The sequence below is a fragment of the Bison bison genome, unplaced genomic scaffold (genome assembly GCF_000754665.1).
Source record: "Bison bison bison isolate TAMUID 2011002044 unplaced genomic scaffold, Bison_UMD1.0 scf7180017864040, whole genome shotgun sequence".
NCBI classification, from domain to species: Eukaryota; Metazoa; Chordata; class Mammalia; order Artiodactyla; family Bovidae; genus Bison; species Bison bison.
Window position 1 is genome coordinate 6,769,944 of NW_011494612.1, and position 21,921 is coordinate 6,791,864.

The 21,921-nt window shown below is 39.5% G+C and overlaps 1 protein-coding gene across 1 annotated transcript in view; it reads right to left on the reverse strand.

Moving 5' to 3' along the window:
* Positions 1 to 11,653: 11,653 nt before the first annotated feature.
* SPATA16 (spermatogenesis associated 16) overlaps positions 11,654 to 21,921 on the reverse strand; it is a 112,714-nt gene continuing 102,446 nt past the window's right edge. The window contains exon 8 of the mRNA XM_010835281.1: positions 11,654 to 11,961. Within this exon, the coding sequence (XP_010833583.1) occupies positions 11,839 to 11,961 (123 nt within the window). The 3' untranslated portion in view covers positions 11,654 to 11,838. The remainder of the gene's footprint in view (positions 11,962 to 21,921) is intronic.

The window sequence follows — 21,921 nt, forward strand, 5'->3', positions numbered from 1 at the left end:
GAGGGAATGATGCTGAAGCTGAAACTCCAGTACTTTGGCCACCTCATGCGAAGAGGTGACTCATTGGAAAAGACTCTGATGCTGGGAGGGATTGGGGGCAGGAGGAGAAGGGGATGACAGAGAATGAGATGGCTGGATGGCATCACTGACTCGATGGACGTGCGTCTGAGTGTACTCTGGGAGTTGGTGATGGACAGGTAGGCCTGGCGTGCTACGATTCATGGGGTCACAAAGAGTCGGACATGACTGAGTGACTGAACTGAACTGAACTGAACTGAATTAGTTATTAATCAGAAGAATGTCTGGAGGTTGTAAATATCTTACTAGACTCACTCCCATAATTTACATTTTAAGATAACGGGATTAGGCAGAAGGTATTTTCCAGAAACTGTTCTCAAGCAGGATACATTATTGTTATATAATCCTAAGGAATGTAGAGGAAAAAAAGAGTTTGTCCTTTCCTCCTCCTTGAGAATTCCAGACCTCTGTCTCCTCCTTGAGAACCCCAGACCCCTCTCTCCTTGGGGATTCCTGGACTTCTTATCAACCTGCCTAGGAATTGACTCTCTCAGTATCAGTTCAGTTTCATCCAACGTCTGTGTCGCATTCCTGCCTCCTGTTGCCTCTGAACATCTACTTTCTGGTTGTCCTGGATTCACAGGCACAGGCAGTAGTAGTCCCTCCTTCCTTCCTGCCCCTGTGAAGGTGCTCTGGGCTATAACAGGTGTAACTGTGGGAGCCTTAGGATAATTGCTGTGCTGGTCTGCTACCCCATCTGGCTAGAGTTTCAACTCTTTCAGGACAGGGCCTGTTTTTTACTCCTTTATCTCTCAGAGGCAGGACACTAAGACTTAGAGTCCTTACTGTATGTTACACAGTGTCCTGGCAATTAAAATACATGCTCAGTTTAAGGCTCTTGTACCCGTATAGGGGGTTTCCTGGTGGCTCAGCTGGTAAAGAATCCGCCTGCAATGCTGGAGACCTAGGTTCAATCCCTGGATTGGGAAGATCCCCTGGAGAAGGGAATAGCTACCCACTCCAGTATTCTGGCCTGGAGAATTCCATGAACTGTATAGTCTATGAGGTTGCAAAGAGTCAGACATGACTCAGCGACTTTCACTTACTTATATCCATAAAAGGACTGTTATCATTGTTCCATAGATTAGAAACTGAGACCCAGATCTCATAATGAGAAAGCCAATGCTTTTTATATTATTTCATGTTACTGTCCTACTTCCCTGGTGGCTTAGATGGTAAAGAATCTTCTTGCAATGTAGCAGACCCAGGTTGATCCTTGGGTGGGGAAGATCCCCTGGAGAAGGGAATGGTACCCCACTCCAGCATTCTTGCCTGGAGAATTCTATGGACAGAACAGCCTGGTGGGCTACAGTCCATGGAATCACAAAGAGTTGGTCACAACTGAACGACCAACATCCTACTGTCTACCCCACTTCCTGGCATATAGTCAGATGCTGTCTGTAGGTGTGTAATTAGCATTTAAACCGAGGTAGACTTTCTTATCATTAGGCAGCCCTCTGTCATACTTGCTAGTGGATAGGGATTCTGTTGTCCCTAGAGTATAGAAATTGTGTTGTGTTTTAGCTTTCTTCTGGGTTAAATGCATATTATGTCTTAGTACAGAAATTTCTCTTTGCTGTCACTTGTTTTTATGGGATAATGTGACTCAGGGGACTAACACTGGTTACAAATGTAACCAGTATGTCCTTGGCTTCTCCTGTGATAAGTCCACATGTGTCACATTTACAATAAGATCACAAATTTCCCTGCTGTTTGATTATCTACTTTCCTGTTAGCAGGGAATTCAGTCTTTTCCTAGGATCCCAGGAGTCCCTGTTGGGCAAGGTGGGTCCCTTTGTGGTTACCATTTGTCAGGAGCCAAGGCAAACTGTACACCTCTGAGTTAGAAAGGCTTGGGGAAACTGAGAGCAAGGTTCCACAAGATGTGGTATATATAATGTGCACAGAAAGGGGTTCTGGGGTGCAGGACATTGTGCTGGACACAGTGGGGTTGTTCATTCCAAAAGCAGGACCTGTCTCCTTATTGATTCTCAGAGGGGAACAAACTTATTGACTCCAGGGCTTTCCTGGCCAGTTGTCTGGGAAAGCCATTTGGTCTGCTTCTGGGAACCTTGGGACTGGTAACTTACAACCTGGGTAAGTCTGTACCCAGGAAGGTCAAGATCATCTTTATCCTCTCATGCTAGGAAGAGGGGAGAACTCCCCATTCCAGCTGATGTATTGTTCAGGCCACTGGTGCTCAATAGAAATATGATGTGAGCCATATATGCAACTTTGAGGGTCTTAGTAGCTACAGTACAAAAAAAAAAAAGACACAGGTGAAATGAATTTTTAATAATATATTTTCTTTGAATCACTTTCCCAAAATATTATCAGGTCAACATGTAATTGATGCTTTTGAACTGTGGTTTGGAGAAGACTCTTGAGAGTCCCTTGGACTGCAAGGAGATCCAACTAGTCCATTCTGAAGGAGATCAGCCCGGGGATTTCTTTGGAGGGAATGATGCTGAAGCTGAAACTCCAGTATTTTGGCCACCTCATGCGAAGAGGTGACTCATTGGAAAAGACGCTGATGCTGGGAGGGATTAGGGGCAGGAGGAGAAGGGGATAACAGAGGATGAGATGGCTGGATGGCATCACTGACTCGATGGACGTGAGTCTGAGTGAACTCCGGAAGTTGGTGATGGACAGGGAGGCCTGGCGTGCTGCGATTCATGGGGTTGCAAAGAGTTGGACACGACTGAGCGACTGAACTGAACTGAACATGTAATTAATGGAACATTTATTATTGAGACATTTTACATTCTTTAATAACAGCTCTTTGAAATCAGGTGTGTATTTCACACTTATAGAATCTCTCAATTCAGATGCTAAATTTTCTTTGGACATACTTGATCAGTGTTTAGTTTTCATAAAATTTACAGTTAAAAAGTAGATTTGCATACCTCAGTTGTTCCAAATATATTTCCAAGTTTTCCAAAATTCAGATTGTGTCCATTTTTAAACTTAACTTCAAAAAGTTTAAATTAAAATTAGTTATTTGGTTGCATTGGGCACATTCCAGGGCTTGACAGTCCTTTGTGACCAGCGCTACTGTTTTGGACACAGCGGAGCTCCTGGGGTCACTTTGGGGCAATCGCAGGTGTGCACAATGCAAATATTACTAGGGAATACCAAGTCTTTAAAAACAAATATAAGAATAAAGCAGAGAAGTGATACAAACACACTTCATAGATACCATGGGTTCAATTCTGGACCACTGCAGTAAAGTGAGTATTGCAATAAAGTGAGTTACACAAATTTTTTGCTTTTCCAGTGCATATAAAAGTTACCTTTATACTGCAGTCTGTAATAGCATTATATAAACAAAATACCTTAATTGAAAAAATACTTTTTGCTAAAAAATGCTAACCATCATTTGAACCTTCAGTGAGTCATAATCTTTTTGCAATAGTCACATAAAAGTCACTCACCAATCACAGACCACCATAAAAATATCACAATGTTGCTCCTGCTGCTGCTGCTAAGTCACTACAGTCATGTCCGACTCTGTGCGACTCCATAGACGGCAGCCCACCAGGCTCCACTGTCTCTGAGATTCTCCAGGCAAGAACACTGGAGTGAGTTACCATTTCGTTCTCCAGTACATGAAAGTGAAAAGTGAAAGTGAAGTTGCTCAGTCCTGTCTGACTCTTCAAGACCACATGGACTGTAGCCCACCAGGCTCCTCCGTCCATGGGATTTCCCAGACAAGAGTACTGGAGTGGGTTGCATTGCCTTCTCCACACAATGTTGAGAAAGTATGAAATATTTTGAATTACTGAAATGTGACACGGAGAAACAAAGTGTGCAAATGCTTTGGAAAAATGGTGCTGATAGACTTGCTCAATACAAGGTTGCCACACACCTTCAATTATTGAAAAACAGAATCTATAAAGTGCAATAAAGTGAAGTACAATAAAATGAGGTGCCCTATGTATCAATTCCCCCCTCTGGAGTATAGCTGTCTGGGTTTGACCTTGAGCTTTCCCACTTTCTAGCTCTGAGGAATTACTTCATCTCCTGGTCCTCAGGTTACTTATCTGTAAAAGGGCATAATAACATTTCCTCTTTCAGCATTGTAGTGAGGACTAAAGAGGGCAATGCTTAGCTTACCATGAGTTGCCAATAAAGGCATTAATGCTTCAGTGTTTAAAACTCAGTTCATATTTCATTGTCTTATTTGCTCCTTACTGAAAACTCATTAGGTAGGGAAAAAATTATTATCCCTCATTGTAACACAGCTAGGACTGAAACCCAGTTTTTCAAAGTCAAAGCCCATTTTGCATTCTGTATCATGATTACCGCCATTGGCAGTTAACTTCAACCGAGTAGTACCTGTGAGAGGTACTCTTCTTCAGTTCAGTTCAGTTCAGTCGCTCAGTCGTGCCCGACTCTTCGCAACCCCATGAATCGCACCACGCCAGGCCTCCCTGTACATCACCAACTCCGGGAGTTCACTCAGACTCACGTCCATCGAGTCAGTGATACCATCCAGCCATCTCATCCTCTGTCGTCCCCTTCTCCTCTTGCCCCCAATCCCTCCCAGCATCAGAGTCTTTTCCAATGAGTCACTTCGTCGCATGAGGTGGCCAAAGTACTGGAGTTTCAGCTTCAGCATCATTCCCTCCAAAGAAATCCCAGGGCTGATCTCCTTCAGAATGGCTTTACATTTAGCAGCTGTCCTACACCAATTTCCTCTTCTGGTTTTAAGAAATAACCTGATACATCTATTCATATCTGTAAAGCTAATGAACAAGACCTAGAGAAAGACTGTCTTGTTATCATTGTCAAGGGTTTAGTCTTCCCATTTCTCAATGAATGTTTGCCTTTCCATTTCCCTAAACACTTTTAAGAAAAAGGTTAAAGTCTCAACTGTTAATGTGTATTAGTTCTGTACAATGCCTTGAATCGATAGAAGATTGCAACAAAAGAGCATATCCAATATTTAATTTTCAAGTTTCCATACCATTTATTAAATAATGTACATGGAGAGTAATTTTAATCTCCTATTTCATGCAATCTTAGTGTTTCTGGCTTCTTTTCATTGAGGCACGTGCAGGCTATGCTTACATTTATAACTTTGGGACCGTTCTTTGGGTCTGTTTTCTGATTTTTCCCTCCCTTTGATAACTTGTCAAAAATAGGTGCTTGCCCCAGGTGTGTCATTACATTCTATTACATCTTGACAATCTACTGCTTGTCAAGGCTGCACAGTAGTCCTTTGTATCCGTGTCCCGAGAGCCCAGGAACTGCTGAGTAGATCAGGCAACTTTGTGAAATATCTGATTGAACTTGGACTCTATCACCCCATCTCAGTGAATCAAGCCACTGTAAATCAAAGCTTTGCTCTGCCAGTGGTCTCTCAGCTTTCAATACATTTTGATTTAAAGGACTTTGGTCTGTGATCACCTCATATTTTATAAGATGATATCCTGTGAGTACAGGGAAAGAATGAAACAAAACAATCAGAGAAGAAAGTTATGAGAAAAGGACAAGCGAGGAAGACAGGGACAACTCACAGGTGGTATCAGTTTATCTTTAAAGGCTGGTAAAACACCATAATTGGTACTCTGGGTAATAGTTACTTCTGTGACCTTCTGAACTGTGTGTCTCAGGAATGCTTGGAGGGAGTCGTAAAAATTTTTATGCCACAAAGAATTCTACAAATAAAGTGTTTCTACTGACCTCTGTCTCTGAAACAGCAATTATCTGTGATGCAAGTTTCAGAATATATAATTTTTTTATAGTGAACAGGCAAAGAAAAGCTGATATCAATTGGCCTTTCTTTGCAGAATGATACAAAATAATAATATTTTGGATTTTTCCCTTATCATCAAGGAACATATACTTACTGTATAATATTAAGGAAAAGGTAATAAAATCACCCCTAACTGTCTTCACTAAAGATAACCATTGTTAAATCTTCTTGTATTTCCTGCCTGTCTTTTATATGTATATATTGTATAACCTAGTTATAATTGTGCTTATATAGTTTTACATCTTTTTTCTTTTAATATTATGAAATTTTTATCTATTATTAGGCTATGCGTTAGATAAACTGTCATCAATCATTTATTCTATAATCTAAAATTTCAGTTGAGTTCATTTTATTTTTCCATAAAAAAAAGCCCTATGATGAATACCTTTCTACTTTTCTCTTATAACCTGTATAAGATAAAAGTTTATTCTAACTAAACTCTAGTATAGTTTTCTAAAAGTGCAATTACTGGAGCAAAGGGTATAAATATCTTTAGGGTTCATGATACACACTGGCAAATCGCTTTCTAAAAGAGGTTTTAAAGTTTACCCAATTTTCTGTTCCATCAGAAGCATATAGAAACAGACAGACATACTAGCATGTAGATACCAAGGTACACATGGTTCTCTTCAGAGGAGTTCATGGAAACCTCTCCTTATTTCAGTGTGGTTGCTTTGTGCTTGTCATTACCTCAGAGATGCGCAGGGACACAGAGTAACATTACAGCTGAAGGTTTTCTGTAGTCACCAATTTGGGTTCTTAGTAACATCTGGCTGTTTTCAAAAACTGCAACATCTGATTTCAACGAGTAAAGATTGACCACTCTTGAGGATATGAAAAAGTATGAATTATCAGTTCTGAGGCTGTACCTTGGGTTTCTTTGGTGGCTCAGATAGTACAGAATCTGCCTGTAATGCAGGAAACCCAGGTTTGATCCCTGGGTTGGGAAGATCCCCTGGAGAAGGAAATGGCAACCCACTCCAGTATTCTTGCCTGGAGAATCCCCAGGGACAGAGGAGCCTGGTGGGCTACAGTCCATGGGTTCTCAAAGAGGCTGACATGACTGAGCGACTAACACTTTGTTAGCAAGTAACAAACAGCATTTATGACTTACTTTTCCTTCTTCAAGAACCCTGCTCATGCTTCATGCTGTCGTGGTCATCAAAGCAAGGCTCCAGAAAGACTGGCAGTGAGGAGGAGGACAGGGACTGAGTGGCGTGTGCCACTTCCATCACCCTTCCCCCAGCACTTTATAAGTAGCTCTGCCAACTTCATTAATTTGATGCAAAGAACAAGTGTAGATCTGCACATGGGGGAATTAGCATAGTGTATTCACAATAAGGTAATTCTATTAAAAGAAACAATTTTGTTTTTCTGTGGAATGTATTTTACTTGAAGGGAAGGAGGGAGAGAAGAACGCAGAGAATGCACACTGAAGCAAAATGTTAGTAATTGGGGAAATCTATGTGAAGGGTATATGTTATATTGTACTATTCTTGTTAAATGTTTTATTGGTGTATAGTTGCTTTACAATGTTGTGTTGATTTCTGCTGTGCAGCAAAGTGAATCAGTTATATGTATACATAAATCCACTCTTTCTTGGATTTCCTTCCTATTTAGGTCACCACAGATCATTGAGTAGAGTTCCCTGTGCTATACAATAGGTTCTCATTAGTTATCTGTTTTCTACATGGTATAAAGTCCAATCTGGCAATTCATCTCACCTCTCCCCAGCTTGGTAGCTATAAGTTTGTTCCCTACATCTGTGACTCTTATTTCTGCTTTCATCTGTACCATTTTTCTAGATGCCACATATAAACAATATTATATGATGTTTGTTTTCCTTTCTGACTTACTTCATTCTGTATGACAACCTTAAAGTCCATCCATGTCTCTGCAAATGGCACAATTTTGTTCCTTTTCATGGCTGAGTATATACTCTACTATTCTCACCACTTTCCCTAGGTTTGAAAAGTTTGAACAGAAAAGCTGAGGAAAACATCTATAAGGGAGGAAAAATAACCTCCTTCTTCTCTTCTACATTATTGACTCAGATCCACCTGTAATAAAAAGGTTAGCAGGAGAAAAACAAATTTAACTTACATCTGTGCATGCTGGAGCCTCACAAAGATATGAGACTCAAAGAAGTGACCAAAGCAGGAAGCTTTTATACCTTTTAAGCAAAGAAATGATAAATTTCTTTAGAATTGACAAGACAGAAGGATTTGGGCTGGGGTTTGTAAATGGTGAAGTAACAAGGTTTGTTTAATACTGCCTTCTTGGACCTGATTTCTGACTCTGGAGATAAAGATGTCTTAGGATGTCTTTCACCTCCTGGTACAGAGAGGGTATCTTTCATATATGGGAAATTTATTTTTTACTTTTGGGAGAACAAAGGAAGTTCAGAATGTTCTTCTTGCATTTGGCAGTTTCTTGAGTACCTTTAATTCAAAATAATAAACACGCCAGTGTAGCATATTTCAGGGTTATATATTCTGAACCCTACACATACAAACAACACCAAAATGCCCTGAAGGATGATGAAGGGATGGTTGAGAAGGATCAAGTACTTGACATTAAGGAATATGAAGGTCAGAATACAGAGGATTTTCATGTGATCATAGATGGCCTTCTTTGGGGTTTTTCCTTTTGGCAGTGGGACTTCTGAACTATTTCTTATAGAAGAATATGCAGTGGCAGTCTCCCCAATACATCCTATGTACAGAATTAATCACCCTAATGTAGACAAGCTGGGAAGAATCTGTTGAGGTATTTTGAAAGATAAGTTGCCCCTAGCTCTAGAGATCAGCAGAGTTCTGCTTCTCATCTAGATGCATGTCAGCAAATGTTGGGGGGACACAGGAGAAATGATAGGAGAAGACACAGGAAACCATTGATGTATTTAGAGCATGGAGTGTATCATGAAGTGTATACCACTTCTTTTCAGCCATTATATGTTTCTTTTGTTTCACTTTATGTTTTTGAAATGTTACAGGATAAAATCTTAGAGTAAAATGGTAGAGAAAGAACACATATCCTCTTATTACTGAATTGTTAACTTTTTGGTTCTTGTGGTATATAATCCTTTGCAGAAATGATTATATTAGGAAATATTTGAGGGCCAAAATCTAAGAGTAGCTGCATCATCACGTTCTGTGTTAACTTTGAACTGACAGGAAAATATTTTCTAATATGGTAAAAGAGCAAATCTCAAACTTTATTGGGCATATGTAAAGTACTCAGAGAGCTTGTTAAAATGCAGATTTTAACACAGTAGATTTGGGGATGAGCTTAAAATTCTGCATTCCTCATGAATTCCCTGGTGATGCTGGTGCTGCTAGTCAATGGACCGCATTTCAAATAGCAAGTGTGGGACAAAACAGATCTTTGGAATCAAGCAAGCATTAACCTCTTTGGATTGGTTTCCTCAATTATGAAAGGAGAAAATGGATACACAATGAAATTCTTATGAAGTTGGTATAAAATAAGCATTCTGAAAGTACTTTGTAAATTTTGCTTTCTCTGGTATTAATTTTTAAACTAATACCATACTGCTTTACAAATCCTTCATCTGCAGACGAAAACAAGGAATGGGAGGCCAAGTGTTGTGAATTATACTACATTATTGCTATTGAAGGCTCTTGACATTAATATTGAAACCAGGAGCAAAATTCATTCCTGTGGACTTTGCTATTATATGTATCATAAATCCTAAACATTTGATACCCTTTTGAAGAGCCATGAATGTTGATTAATTTTTTTCTCAAAAAATTTTTCTTTAGAACTTTTTTGATTTCCATTTTAAATCATCCTTTCTAAGACCAACTAGAATTGCCTTTGTTTCCCTACTCAAGTCCAAGCCAAAAACAACCAATATATATTTAGTATTGGATTTGGGGGAAATGGTCACAGAGTGAAATCATAATCTAATAATTGTAACTGTATTACTTTCAAATATAATCTTTCAGCACTGTGGAATGACAGGACACTAATTTTTGAAGAACAAAAATAAAGCAATTGAACACCTACAGAATGAGACTATCAATAGGTCTTTCAGAATAGCCAATGCTAAGATTCTGAGACGATGAAAAACAAAACAAAACAAAAAAATGTTAGAGAATATAGACATTCTTTGGGAGAATAAAATCCTAACACTGAAGTTAAAATTCAAAGCTCAGCAAACTTTATCTCCTAGAGATGTTGTAAAAATGTGTGTGTGTGTGTGTGTGTGTATTGTTTTGTTGTTTAGTCGCTAAGTTGTGTCCGACTCTTTTGTGACCCCATGGATTGTAACCCACCAGGTTCCTCTGTCCATGGAATTTCCCAGACAGGAATACTGGAGTGGGTTGCCATTTCCTTCTCCAGGGTATCTTCCTGACCCAGGGGTTGAACCCGTGTCTCCTGCATCTCCTGCATTGTCAGGTGGGTTCTTTACCACTGAACCACCAGGGAAGCCTATGTATATATGTATGTATGTGTGTGTGTGTGTGTGTATATATATAATTTTTTTAATAAAAGGAAATTCCTGGACAGACAGTGATCAAGAGAGAGAACAGCAGAAGTGGCTGAATGGAAGGCTGAGCCATTTGTCTTAGGGTCCCACATCTGGCTACAGACTCAAGTGCCCATGGAAAGAAATTATTTTCTGCTACTTACAAGAATAGAACTGAGATGCTGTGCTGGTCTGGGTCTAGAAACCAAAAGGAGTTTCATAAATACCCCTATCTTTAACTGACTACCATTAATATCTAACCTGAGGGAATGTGATGGCAGTGATGATCTCTGGGTGGAGTGGGGGAGAAAAGAGAAAAACTCTTTGTTAAAGGTAAGAATTAAGCAAATGGTCTACAGGGAAATCAAGGTCATAATTTGTTTCAAACTTTCAAAATATTTATATCTCACATAATTATGACTATACAAATCTAAAATACACTGAAGGCTGAATTATTGATTTCTTTACAATCTCACCATATAATGAAAAATTCAGCAGTAAGTATTTTATTACCCTTTTCCCTTTTCATGTCATTAATGTACTCTGAGATATTATTAATTTTCTCCATTCTTTTTAAAATTTACGTTTTCTTATTTATTTTACTCTGTATCTGGGTTCCACCTTTTTACTCTATTCTCACACCTCCTTACTGGTGTTAATTGAGGTCTTCAGTAATGATTCTTGACTCATTACTTTGTCAAATATGTGTGTTTGAGTTGAGTGATTTAAGGGCCAAGGGGATGTGAAGGATCCAGAGGGAAAAAGTACAGATTTTAATGATATAACTGATATCAGCCATACTATGTTGGTAATCTCTATGAAAATCAATAAAGTATATTATCAGTTTGTAATTCTTAAATTCTGCATTTATATCTGTATGTGACTGATTGGTAATGAATATGCACACATACTAAAATGTACTTGGGTAGACCCGCTGCACTTTGGAGAAGGCAATGGCACCCCACTCCAGTACTCTTGCCTGGAAAATCCTATGGATGAAGGAGCCTGGTAGGTTGCAGTCCATGGAGTCGCTAAGAGTCGGGCACGATTGAGCGACTTCACTTTCACGTTTCACTTTCATGCACTGGAGAAGGAAATGGTAACCCACTCCAGTATTCTTTCCTGGAGAATCCCAGGGACGGAGTAGCCTGGTGGGCTGCTGTCTATGGGGTCACACAGAGTCGAACACGACTGAAGTGACTTAGCAGCAGCAGCAGCTGCACTTTAGTCAGTGCTGAAAAGACAAGACAGGTGAGAGAGGCAGCAATGGTTATTTGATAAGCTATTTAACTAAGATGAATTTGAACAAGAGTCAGGTGAAACTTGCTGAGAACATTTATTGCTGCCAGTTGAGATTAATGCAGTGTGGAACATCTTTGCCAAGAGGAACACCACCTCATCCTTGTGGCTTTAGGCCTTTGACACAGGCTGTCACAGGCAGGCTGGTGGGATGCCACGGCCCCTTTCTCTGGGATGTCTCTCTGTGGTGGCACCTGCTCCCCAGTGACTAGCTTTGCTGTGCAGTTTGAAGCCGCTTCATTTTTGTTTTTTGCCTTCGAGCAGTTCTCAGTTTTTTAGTTTTTAAGAAACTATCCTCCAACTGGTATAGAAAATCTTCAATTCGTCCAACCTGGAAGAAATAAACAGATACAACAGTGTTTGTTGTTTCCCCAGGTTTTGTGTATACAGGAAAATGGTGAGGAATTTAAAAGTACACGGCACATACAGGCCCAAGATTGGAACAGAAGTGGCAGTGACAGATACAATTAAACATAAAAGTCCCCTTTTGATTTCCATTTCAGCATCCTTTGCTTTAGGAACATGAAGAAGACATGCAGGAATTTACCACCAGGTCCTATATGCTGGAGAATGGAACTTGGGAGTATCATTACCTGCTGTCTTTAATGGTCAGTGAAACCAGGGATTTCAGAAAGAAATAACTGGTAAAAGTTATCTAAAAGAAGAATGAAACAAAATCTACACCCCTCAAAACCAGTGATTCTACATTAATTAGTATGCCCCTTAGGCCACTTGTCTGATAGCTCAGTTAGTAAAGAATCTGCCTGCAACACAAGATACCCTGGTTCAATTCCTGGGTCAGGAAGATCTCCTGAAGAAGGAATAGGCTACCCACTCCAGTATTCTTGGGTTTCCCATATGGCTCAGCGGGTAAAGAATCTGCCTGCAACGCGGGAGACCTGGGTTCAATCCCTGGATTGGGAAGGTCCCCTGCAGATGGGAAAAGGTACCCACTCCAGTATTTTGGCCTAGAGAATTCCATGGACTGTATAGTAGTGGGGTAGCAGGGAGTCGGACACAACTAAGCGACTTTCACTTCACTTAGGCCACTTGGGAGAAAAATGAATTTTCCATATAGTTTTAGCAGGAGCCATTTCTCTTTTAAATAAAAAGGAAAAGTTGAAAAAAAATAAGATAAAATATAAAAATAGTGCTTAAAAATAAATTATTAGTCTTTCTTCCAAACAAACTTAAAATTATTCAATGACAGTTGAATGCATTGTGCTGTTTGTCAGAGTAAAACAGTTTACATATATGCTGAGTTGGGCTTTCATGATGAATAACAATTCATACTTAACCCCGATTCCCAGGACCTGCATATTCTATTAGTCTAAAGTCACTCACTGAAGAGCCTATTGTCATAAAGTTAGCTCAAAGCTAGAGTACTTACTCTTCAAGGTGCATGAACATATCATCTACTTAAGATAAAAGCACTTACAAGTTCAATTTTCCAATTTTGAGCTCTACTTTTAAATCACTTGATTTATCATTCGGAGTAATACCCAAAAGATAATTCAGGTTGTCAAAAAGAGAATAATACATAGTCGCATTCATCTATATGTTATAGTTAGGTCTTATATCACACAAGGTGATGCATACAATCCGTTGGTTTCCATAAGAAAATAACATAGCTTATTTATGTGAAAACAATTATTTTTGAAAACCTAAAATTACTTCAGGTAAATTTTTCCCAAAAGTTTGTGTAATTTATAATATGTGATTATTGCAGCAATCCTCAAAATGATTTGACAGAATATTTTTTAATCTTGTCATGAAGTCAGTGCATGATTTTATGTATTCCATCCATGTATACTATCCAACTTATACCAAAATCATAGGTAAAAAATTAACATAGAGCATAATCAAAACAAACACGATAGATGGCACTTTACTGTTACTTTGATAGTCGAGTTGGTGGCTCACTCAAGTTATTTGCACTGAAAATGTATCATCTGAATTGAAGCTCTTTACAATGATAATGATTGCAGTTAGCCCCAATACAATTAAAATTACAACCCCAATGCAACAAAAAACATGTCCTACAGAAAAATAATAGTTTTAAAATATCTGTTGGGTGGCTGCTATCTTTTTTGAAAATTGTGTTTATTAAGAGCAGTGTTGATTAACTGGTTGCTTTTCATTAGAAAAGACAAAGAAGAAACACAAGATATGTTATTTGAATACAGAGTACCACTGAATTACCCTGGGAGGTCTAGGGTACAGATTCTATGCATGCTTCTCCTGGCCTAGGTGTTCGCCTCCTGCCTGGTCTGTCTACATGCTATCCTTTCAACCCATTATCCCAATAATATTGGAATGATCTTTTAAAAATGTGTATCTGATCACAGTTAGCCCTGCTTAAAATGCCGAAATGGATTCCCAAGTCCTTAACATGAGCTACATGTCTCTGGGTGATCTGGTTACACTACACTCGTGTCTCTAATTCTGTCTCCTGTAATTCCATTTGCCTTAGCTCTGTGGTACATCTCTCAGTTTTCTAAGTACAACCATGCAGCATTCTATGCACTCTTGACTTTCCTAATGCTATGACCTCCAATGGAATATTCTCATTGGAACGCTTACATATCCTCTAGATTTCAGGTTCAATATCAGTGTCTCAAGGACATACTCCTTGATGACTCAAATCAGGTTGAGGTTCTCAGTAACATATTCCCTCAGCAGTCCATTCACTCTTTGCCTATTTTAATTCTTAACTGTTTATAATGATTTATATAGTATCCATCTTCCTGTCTGGCTTGCTGCATAAGGCAGGCAACTAGGTCCATGGTGTTCCTTATTCCCAATACCTAGGATATGGTAGACCTTCAGTAATTTTACTCTTTGATAATAGATCTGAAGACATCAGTGTGTTCAGAAACCGATGTATTTTTCCATACTCAAAGTGGTGACTGGTATGAAATACATCAGAAGGCTTTCTTTTCTTTTACAAATTAAATAAGAATGAGGGACTTCCCTGGTAGCTCAGGTGGTAAAGAATCTGCGTGCAATGCAGGAGACCCTGGTTCAATTCCTGGGTTGGGAAAATCTTCTGGAGAAGGGATAGGCTACCCACTCCAGTATTCTTGGGCTTCCCTGGTGGCTCAGACTGTAAAGAATCTGCCTATAATGTGGGAGACCTGGGTTTGATCCCTGGGTTGGGAAGATTCCCTGGAGGAGGGCATGGCAACTCAGTCCAATATTTATGGGCTTCCCTGGTAGCTCAGTTAGTAAAGAATCCACCTGCAATGCTGGAGACATGGGTTTGATTCCTGGATTGGGAAGATCATCTGGAGAAGGGAACAGCTCTAGCATTCTGGCCCGGAGAATTCCATGGACAGAGGAGCCTGGCTGACTACAGTCCATGGGGTTGCACAGAGTCAGAGATGACTGAGAAACTTTCACAGATTAAATAATTGCTTTCATATGCCACCATTCTATTACCATTTGAGTTTAAGCATGGTAATAACAAGGTGTGGTCTCCATGCTTGAAACGGCCAAAAGTAGAAAGGGCACTGACTGGATAAGGATTCAGAAGTGTTGAATTCTGCTCTTGTCCTGGTTTATAATCCTCAATTACCCAAGAGAAGTCACTTGGCCTTTCTGACCTTCAGTTTTCAGAATGGTGGATCCAGCAGGTGGATCAATTAAGGGCTAGCCTTTAGTGAAGAAGGTTAGCCTAGATAATTGCCAAGTGAAAGTGAAGTTGCTCAGTTGTGTCCAACTCTTTGTAATCCCATGGACTGTAGCCAGCTAGACTCCTCAGTCCCTGGAATTTTCCAGGCAAAAGTACTTGAGTGGATAGCCATCTCTTTCTCCAGGGGATCTTCCTGACCCAAGGATTGAACCCAAGTCATTCTCACTGCAGGCAGACACTTTATCATCTGAGCCACCAGAGAAGCGGAAAATTTCCAAGGACACACTAAATAAAAAAATTTCATGACTTGTACTCACACCAGATTTAAGTTTGTCCAGTCTTAAGAAGTGCCTTTACAGTTTTCAAGTCAGAAGTTATTCTCTCAGATTATACCATTAGGTGAATGACACAACATGCAGTAAAGTAAGTCAATTTTAGCTTCTGTACTTACTGAAGTGTAGGAGAGCTGAAACATGTTTTTAGTAAAGCTGGTTCTTTATTTTCTTTTTTTAAGTCAAGGAAAGAAAAGTGCTGGTTTAAGAGAAAATAGATTTATATAACTAAGAAGAACAGATTGCAAATGATAGAAATTTCTATAAAGCCCTTAGGGGAATAAAACACAAATATGTAGGCATATAAGGAAGGAAACAAACCAGTTTTGGGAGCAGAGGCCTTATTAGACCTTCTTTTTGGGAGAGGATCCACTTGCTTAATTATATCAGATAGTGTCCTTGGTCATTCTGGGTCTAATTTTCCCATTTGCAAAATGGGCAGATAACATTCTCTTGTGTATCTGTGTGCCAATGCTGACATGGCATTACTGAGATATGAACATCAGCCCAAATGAGCTTGTAGAGAATTTGGGATGCCAGATGACTGAAGGGAACTGAAGAATTCAGTCCAAGGGCAGATTCTCATCTATCATATGGTTATTAATCAAAATCCACATCAAAGAGTTAGGAAATTGTTATCAACTAGTATCTGAGGACTTTTAATTCTTATACACAAAAGTCTATGTCATGACTTAGTGTGGAGTCAAAAAGTTCAGGAAAAAGATGATTTTGAAACCGTGAAAGAGAAGATAGCCTGAGAAGCACAGGAGATATCAAAGCTGAAATTCTAACAGTACAAAAACAAAGAATACCAATTAGGAAGAAATGTGGCGGTAACTAAATAGACCAGTATATATGACAGGAAGAGAGAGACCTGGTCTCGTATATATGCGAGAGACTTGGGTTCGATCCCTGGGTTGGGAAGATTCCTGGGAGAAGGAAATGGCAACCCACACCAGTACTCTTGCCTTGAAAATCCTGTGGACGGAGGAGCTTGGTGCAGGCTACTGTCCTCGGGCTTGCAAAGAGTCGGGCACGACTGAGCAACTTCACTTCACTTCACTATGACAGGAAAATTTCCGGTCAGCTCAGATCTCAGAGGAAATACTCTTGTTCTTTCATGCAAATATTTATTGAACATCTACTATGTATTTGGGAAGCTGCTGTGGCTCAGAGGGTAAAGCGTCTGCCTGCAATGCAGGAGACCTGGGTTCTATCCTTGGGTCAGGAAGATCCCCTGGAGAAGGAAATGGCAACCCACTCCAGTACTCTTGCCTGGAAAATCTCATGGACAAAGAAGCCTGGTAGACTACAGTCCATGGAATCGCAAAGAGTCGGACACAACTGAGCGACTTCACTTTTCACTTTCACTATGTATTTGATATTTTACTAAGGTAATAAGCAAAAATATCAGGATGCTTGTTTTTGAGGAGCTCATATTCATATAGGACAGTTAATGAAAAAATGACTGCAACAAAGCATAAATGTTTATCCAAGAATTATGTACAAAAATGTTCTGTTAGCAAAAATGTCAGAACAGTGAATTCTATCTGAAGGAAACGTGGAGGAGTATGGGAGGTGATAGGAGATGGGTCTTTGTCAGGACAAGAAACTCATTCCAGACAGAGGGAATGGCGTTCATAAAAGGAAGTTGTGAAAGAATATGGGATATTTGATAGGGGTGAGTCACATAGCCTAGATGTGGGCATGAGGGGACTGGGAGTAGAGATATACATAGCAGGAAACATAGATTGGGGTCAGCTTATAAAAAGTTGAAAAATATTTAGCTACATGGTTGGAAAGATAAATGTGGTGCTATTGTATGGGGTGGAATGCAGCTAGGGAGACTAGAAGCAGGTGGATCAATTAGGGCCCAGTGCAATAAGATATGAAAAATACTATGCGGGCCTGCATCAAGAGTTTAAGAGACATTTGTGAAATAAGAAGTGTAGTCTTGATGAAAAATTCTATGTTGGGGTTAGAAGGCAGGCAGAATTAGTAATGAGTGTGAAGTTTCTCATTTGAGGCAATAATGGTATCTTAATGAGGTAAAGAATAAAATTCAATGAATAGTTTTAGGGGAAAAGAATGAGTTTGATTAGTGACAAATGTAAGAGGTAGAAAAAGGCCACATAATCAGAAATGTGTTTAAAAAAATGGACCTGTAATAATAGCCTAATACTAGGCTAAAAGCCAGAATGATGCAAAACTCCTAATTGAAAAGAAAAAACAGTCCACTATTTTGTGGTCTACTGTGTGAAAAGCATTCTAGCAGTTAAAAAGTCATAAGAAAAAGAAACAAAAAGTGATGCTTTCGGTTATTGAGAACAAAAAAGTGGTTATGGTAGAGAGAGAGCTTGCTGGGGCAAAGTCAGATATATCTGGGTTGGAATCCCAGCTCCAGCATGTTCTTGGTGTGTGACTTTTGGGCAAACTTATTTAATTTCTTGGAACCCAAGTTTCTTCATCTGTCAGTGGCTTCACAGGGTCCTAATGAAATTAAACAGTTTATGTGAAATATTGCATAGCTCTGAATATTTATTATTTACTAGTAGTATTAATGCTTGAATCTGGAAGTGTATGCCCATTAAATAGAAAAATAAATTTAAAAATACATATAAAAGTGAAGTAAAATGAAAAGCCAAAGAACTTTACCAGTCCCTGTGTTTTTGACCTCCACTCTCTAAGGATGCTGCCTCAGTAACTGTGCCAAGTGTGGGTGTTCGATATGCTTTCAAGTCTTGTGATTAAATCTCAAAATTCAACTATGTAAAGGGTAGAATTAGGAGGGGACAGAGAAAGGGGTATGAAGGTATGAGTTTCTGATAGTGCATATTGGCTGCAAGTTCAAAAAAGTTCAACTGTATTCCCTGGTTAACCAAAACTGATCTGATTATAAACTACAATGTTTAAAATGTGTCTCAATGGGAGTAATAGTTCTCTCCCTTTTCTGGCCGTGTCCTGTCTCATCTGGGCTGTGATGTTTGGTGCTGGGTATGTCCAGGTTTTAACTCCAAACTTTATGAAGAAAAGTTGGAGGACCTGGAGATGTTTACTGGGGAAAGAGAAAACATAACAGGAATCTGCGGTATCTTTAGGTGATATGTGAAGGGGAGATGAATTTGTTGTGTTAGCTTACATATTTGAAAGAGAGTACCATTTAGAATTACAATATGGGTTTGAGTCTCATTGCTTTCACTGGTGATGTAACTTAACTACTGAACTTTAATTTTCTCTTCTCTAGTGTAAATCATGAATTAATTATAATCAGACTTTATTTACAGGGTTTTAGTGAGGATTAAATGGCTTGATGTTTGTGGAAAGCTCTTCATAAACGTCTAAGTCTTCCACAAAGATTATAACAGCACATTGTCTAGTGTCTGGTGGTTTCATATCAGGATCTCAATAAATATTTGTTGAACTGGTAAACAGCTGAATGAGTACTTCAGTGAGTAAAAAAATAGATATTATATTGATATTTTCACAACTGTGTAAAAGTGGAAGGTGTTTTGGGGTAAGGTATGGTGACCCTCATCACCAGACACTGGAAATCAAACACTAGATGACATTTTTGGCAAGTGAATTATTCGGGTCATGTGTGACCGGGGGTTGGATTAAATAAACTTTAAAGTACTACTTTAATGATGTTATTTTTGCCTGGATTCACTGTACAGAAATGTGCTCAGTGGAAGCAGAATACATTGCCATTTGCATTGTACCACACTGAAAGAGCACTATGGAAATGAGAGGGAGCCAACCATTTCTGCTGTATTAGTATTGCATGTAATGCAAGATATCGAACTGGTTGATATAAACATCCATAGATATTAGGGTTCTCAGTACTTCATTATATTTCACTTATAAAAGCATATCCATAAGACCTATAACTTCCCTAGATATATCAACATTTTATCTTGCATCCAAAGGACTCCTATTATGGATTAGCTTAAGTGTAGTTTATAGTATACTTTATTTCTTTCTCACTCTATAACTGGATCAGATTATTCAATCATCAGATTATTCTTCTTCTCAGTTAATGATTTTTTTTTATCATATCAAAATTTAAGATTATTCTACTAGTTCTAGGATAAAATGCAATATTTTTACAGATTAAAATGTTCTCCCTCACAAAGCCACTTCAGAGTAACTTTCAGTACAGGCATAATAAAAAGTACTTGGATATTTTCTCTGATAATCTTTTACTGTAAAATTGGTTTGTATCTTATGTGTAGGGGGCAAGTGTGGGGATAGCCTGAAGTCAGGAGAGCTTCTATGCACTTGAGAGTTTTCTTGTGAAGGAGGGTTGCTGCTGCCTCACTATGATTTGTGGGGCTGACTATGGTTTCATTTGCACAGAGATCCAACCTATTTTTATTTGGTAATTGAAGGCCTGTGAGCCAGAGGCGGAAGCAATAGTACCACTTTCCATGTCTTATGTAATGGCTAGCCATGAGACCAGAGGCATTGCTGGGGAAGAAGCTGAGATTTAGGGTGTAGAGAGTTAGGAATGGGGACAAACTAAGGAAAAAAATGTCAAGAAGCTCAAAATGAGCGAAGCTGGTGAGAGATGGTAACAGAAAGGGACACACAGTCTCGGCCTAATACAGCTTTGAAAGGGGAGTCGTTCAGATGTGATAGAGGGAATAGAGAATCACTCTGAAGATCTGGGTGTCCCTTTCCCTCCCAAAGTCATTTAAAATCAAATACTACTGTAATGAGTTGAATTTCATTCCCTCAAAATTCCTGTGTTAGGGTCTTAAGCCCCAGTACTTCAGGATGTACCTTTATTTGGAGACAGGGTTTTTATAGAGATCATCGAGTTGAAATGAGGTCTTTGGGGTAGGCCTTAACTAAAATGACTGGTGTCCTTATAAAAATGGGATATTTGGAGACAGTCCCTCACACAAGGAGATTAACTTGTGAAGATGAAGACAGTGGATGGGGTGATGCTCCTACAGCCAAGGTGTGGTAACCACCAAGGTTAAGCAAACCACCAGAAACAAGCGGAGAGGCATAAACTGGTTCTTCCTCACAGCCCTCAGGAGGTACCAACCCTGATGAAACTTTGAATTTGGACTCCCAGCCTCCAGAACTGTGATGATAAACTTCTGTTGTTCGAGTCACTCAGTTTGTGATACTTTGTTATAGCAGTCTTGGCAAATTAATGCAACTATAGAGCAATGGCTGTGCTTTGCTGGAGCAGCCGTGAAAAGATACCCCACGCCCAAGGTAAGAGAAACCCAAGTAAGACGGTAGGTATTGCAAGAGGGCATCAGAGAGCAAACACACTGAAACCATAATCACAGAAAACTAGTCAATCTAATCACACTAGGACCACAGCCTTGTCTAAGTCAATGAAACTAAGCCATGCCCGTGGGGCCACCTAGGACGGGCGGGTCATGGTGGAGAGATTTGACAGAATGTGGTCCACTGGAGAAGGGAATGCCAAACCACTTCAGTATTCTTGCCTTGAGAACCCCATGAACAGTAAGAAAAGGCAAAATGATAGGATACTGAAAGAGGAACTCCTCAGGTCAGTAGGTGCCCAATATGCTACTGGAGATCAGTGGAGAAGTAACTCCAGAAAGAATGAAGGGATGGAGCCAAAGCAAAAAGAATACCCAGCTGTGGATGTGACTGGTGATAGAAGCAAGGTCCGATGCTGTAAAGAGCAATATTGCATAGGAACCTGGAATGTCAGGTCCATGAATCAAGGCAAATTGGAAGTGGTCAAACAAGAGGTGGCAAGAGTGAATGTCGACATTCTAGGAATCAGCAAACTGAAATGGACTGGAATGGGTGAATTTAACTCAGATGACCATTATATCTACTACTGCGGGCAGGAATCCCTCAGAAGAAATGGAGTGGCCATCATGGTCAACAAAAGAGTCCAAAATGCAGTACTTGGATGCAATCTCAAAAACGACAGAATGATCTCTGTTCATTTCCAAGGCAAACCATTCAATATCACAGTAATCCAAGTCTATGCCCCAACCAGTAACACTGAAGAAGCTGAAGTTGAAGGGTTCTATGAAGACCTACGAGACCTTTTAGAACTTACACCCAAAAAAGATGTCCTTTTCATTATACGGGACTGGAATGCAAAAGTAGGAAGTCAAGAAACACCTGGAATAACAGGCAAATTTGGCCTTGGAATATGGAATGAAGCAGGGCAAAGACTAATAGAATTTTGCCAAGAAAATGCACTGGTCATAACAAACACCCTCTTCCAACAACACAAGAGAAGACCCTACACATGGATATCACCAGATGGTCAACACTGAAATCAGATTGATTATATTCCTTGCAGTCAAAGATGGAGAAG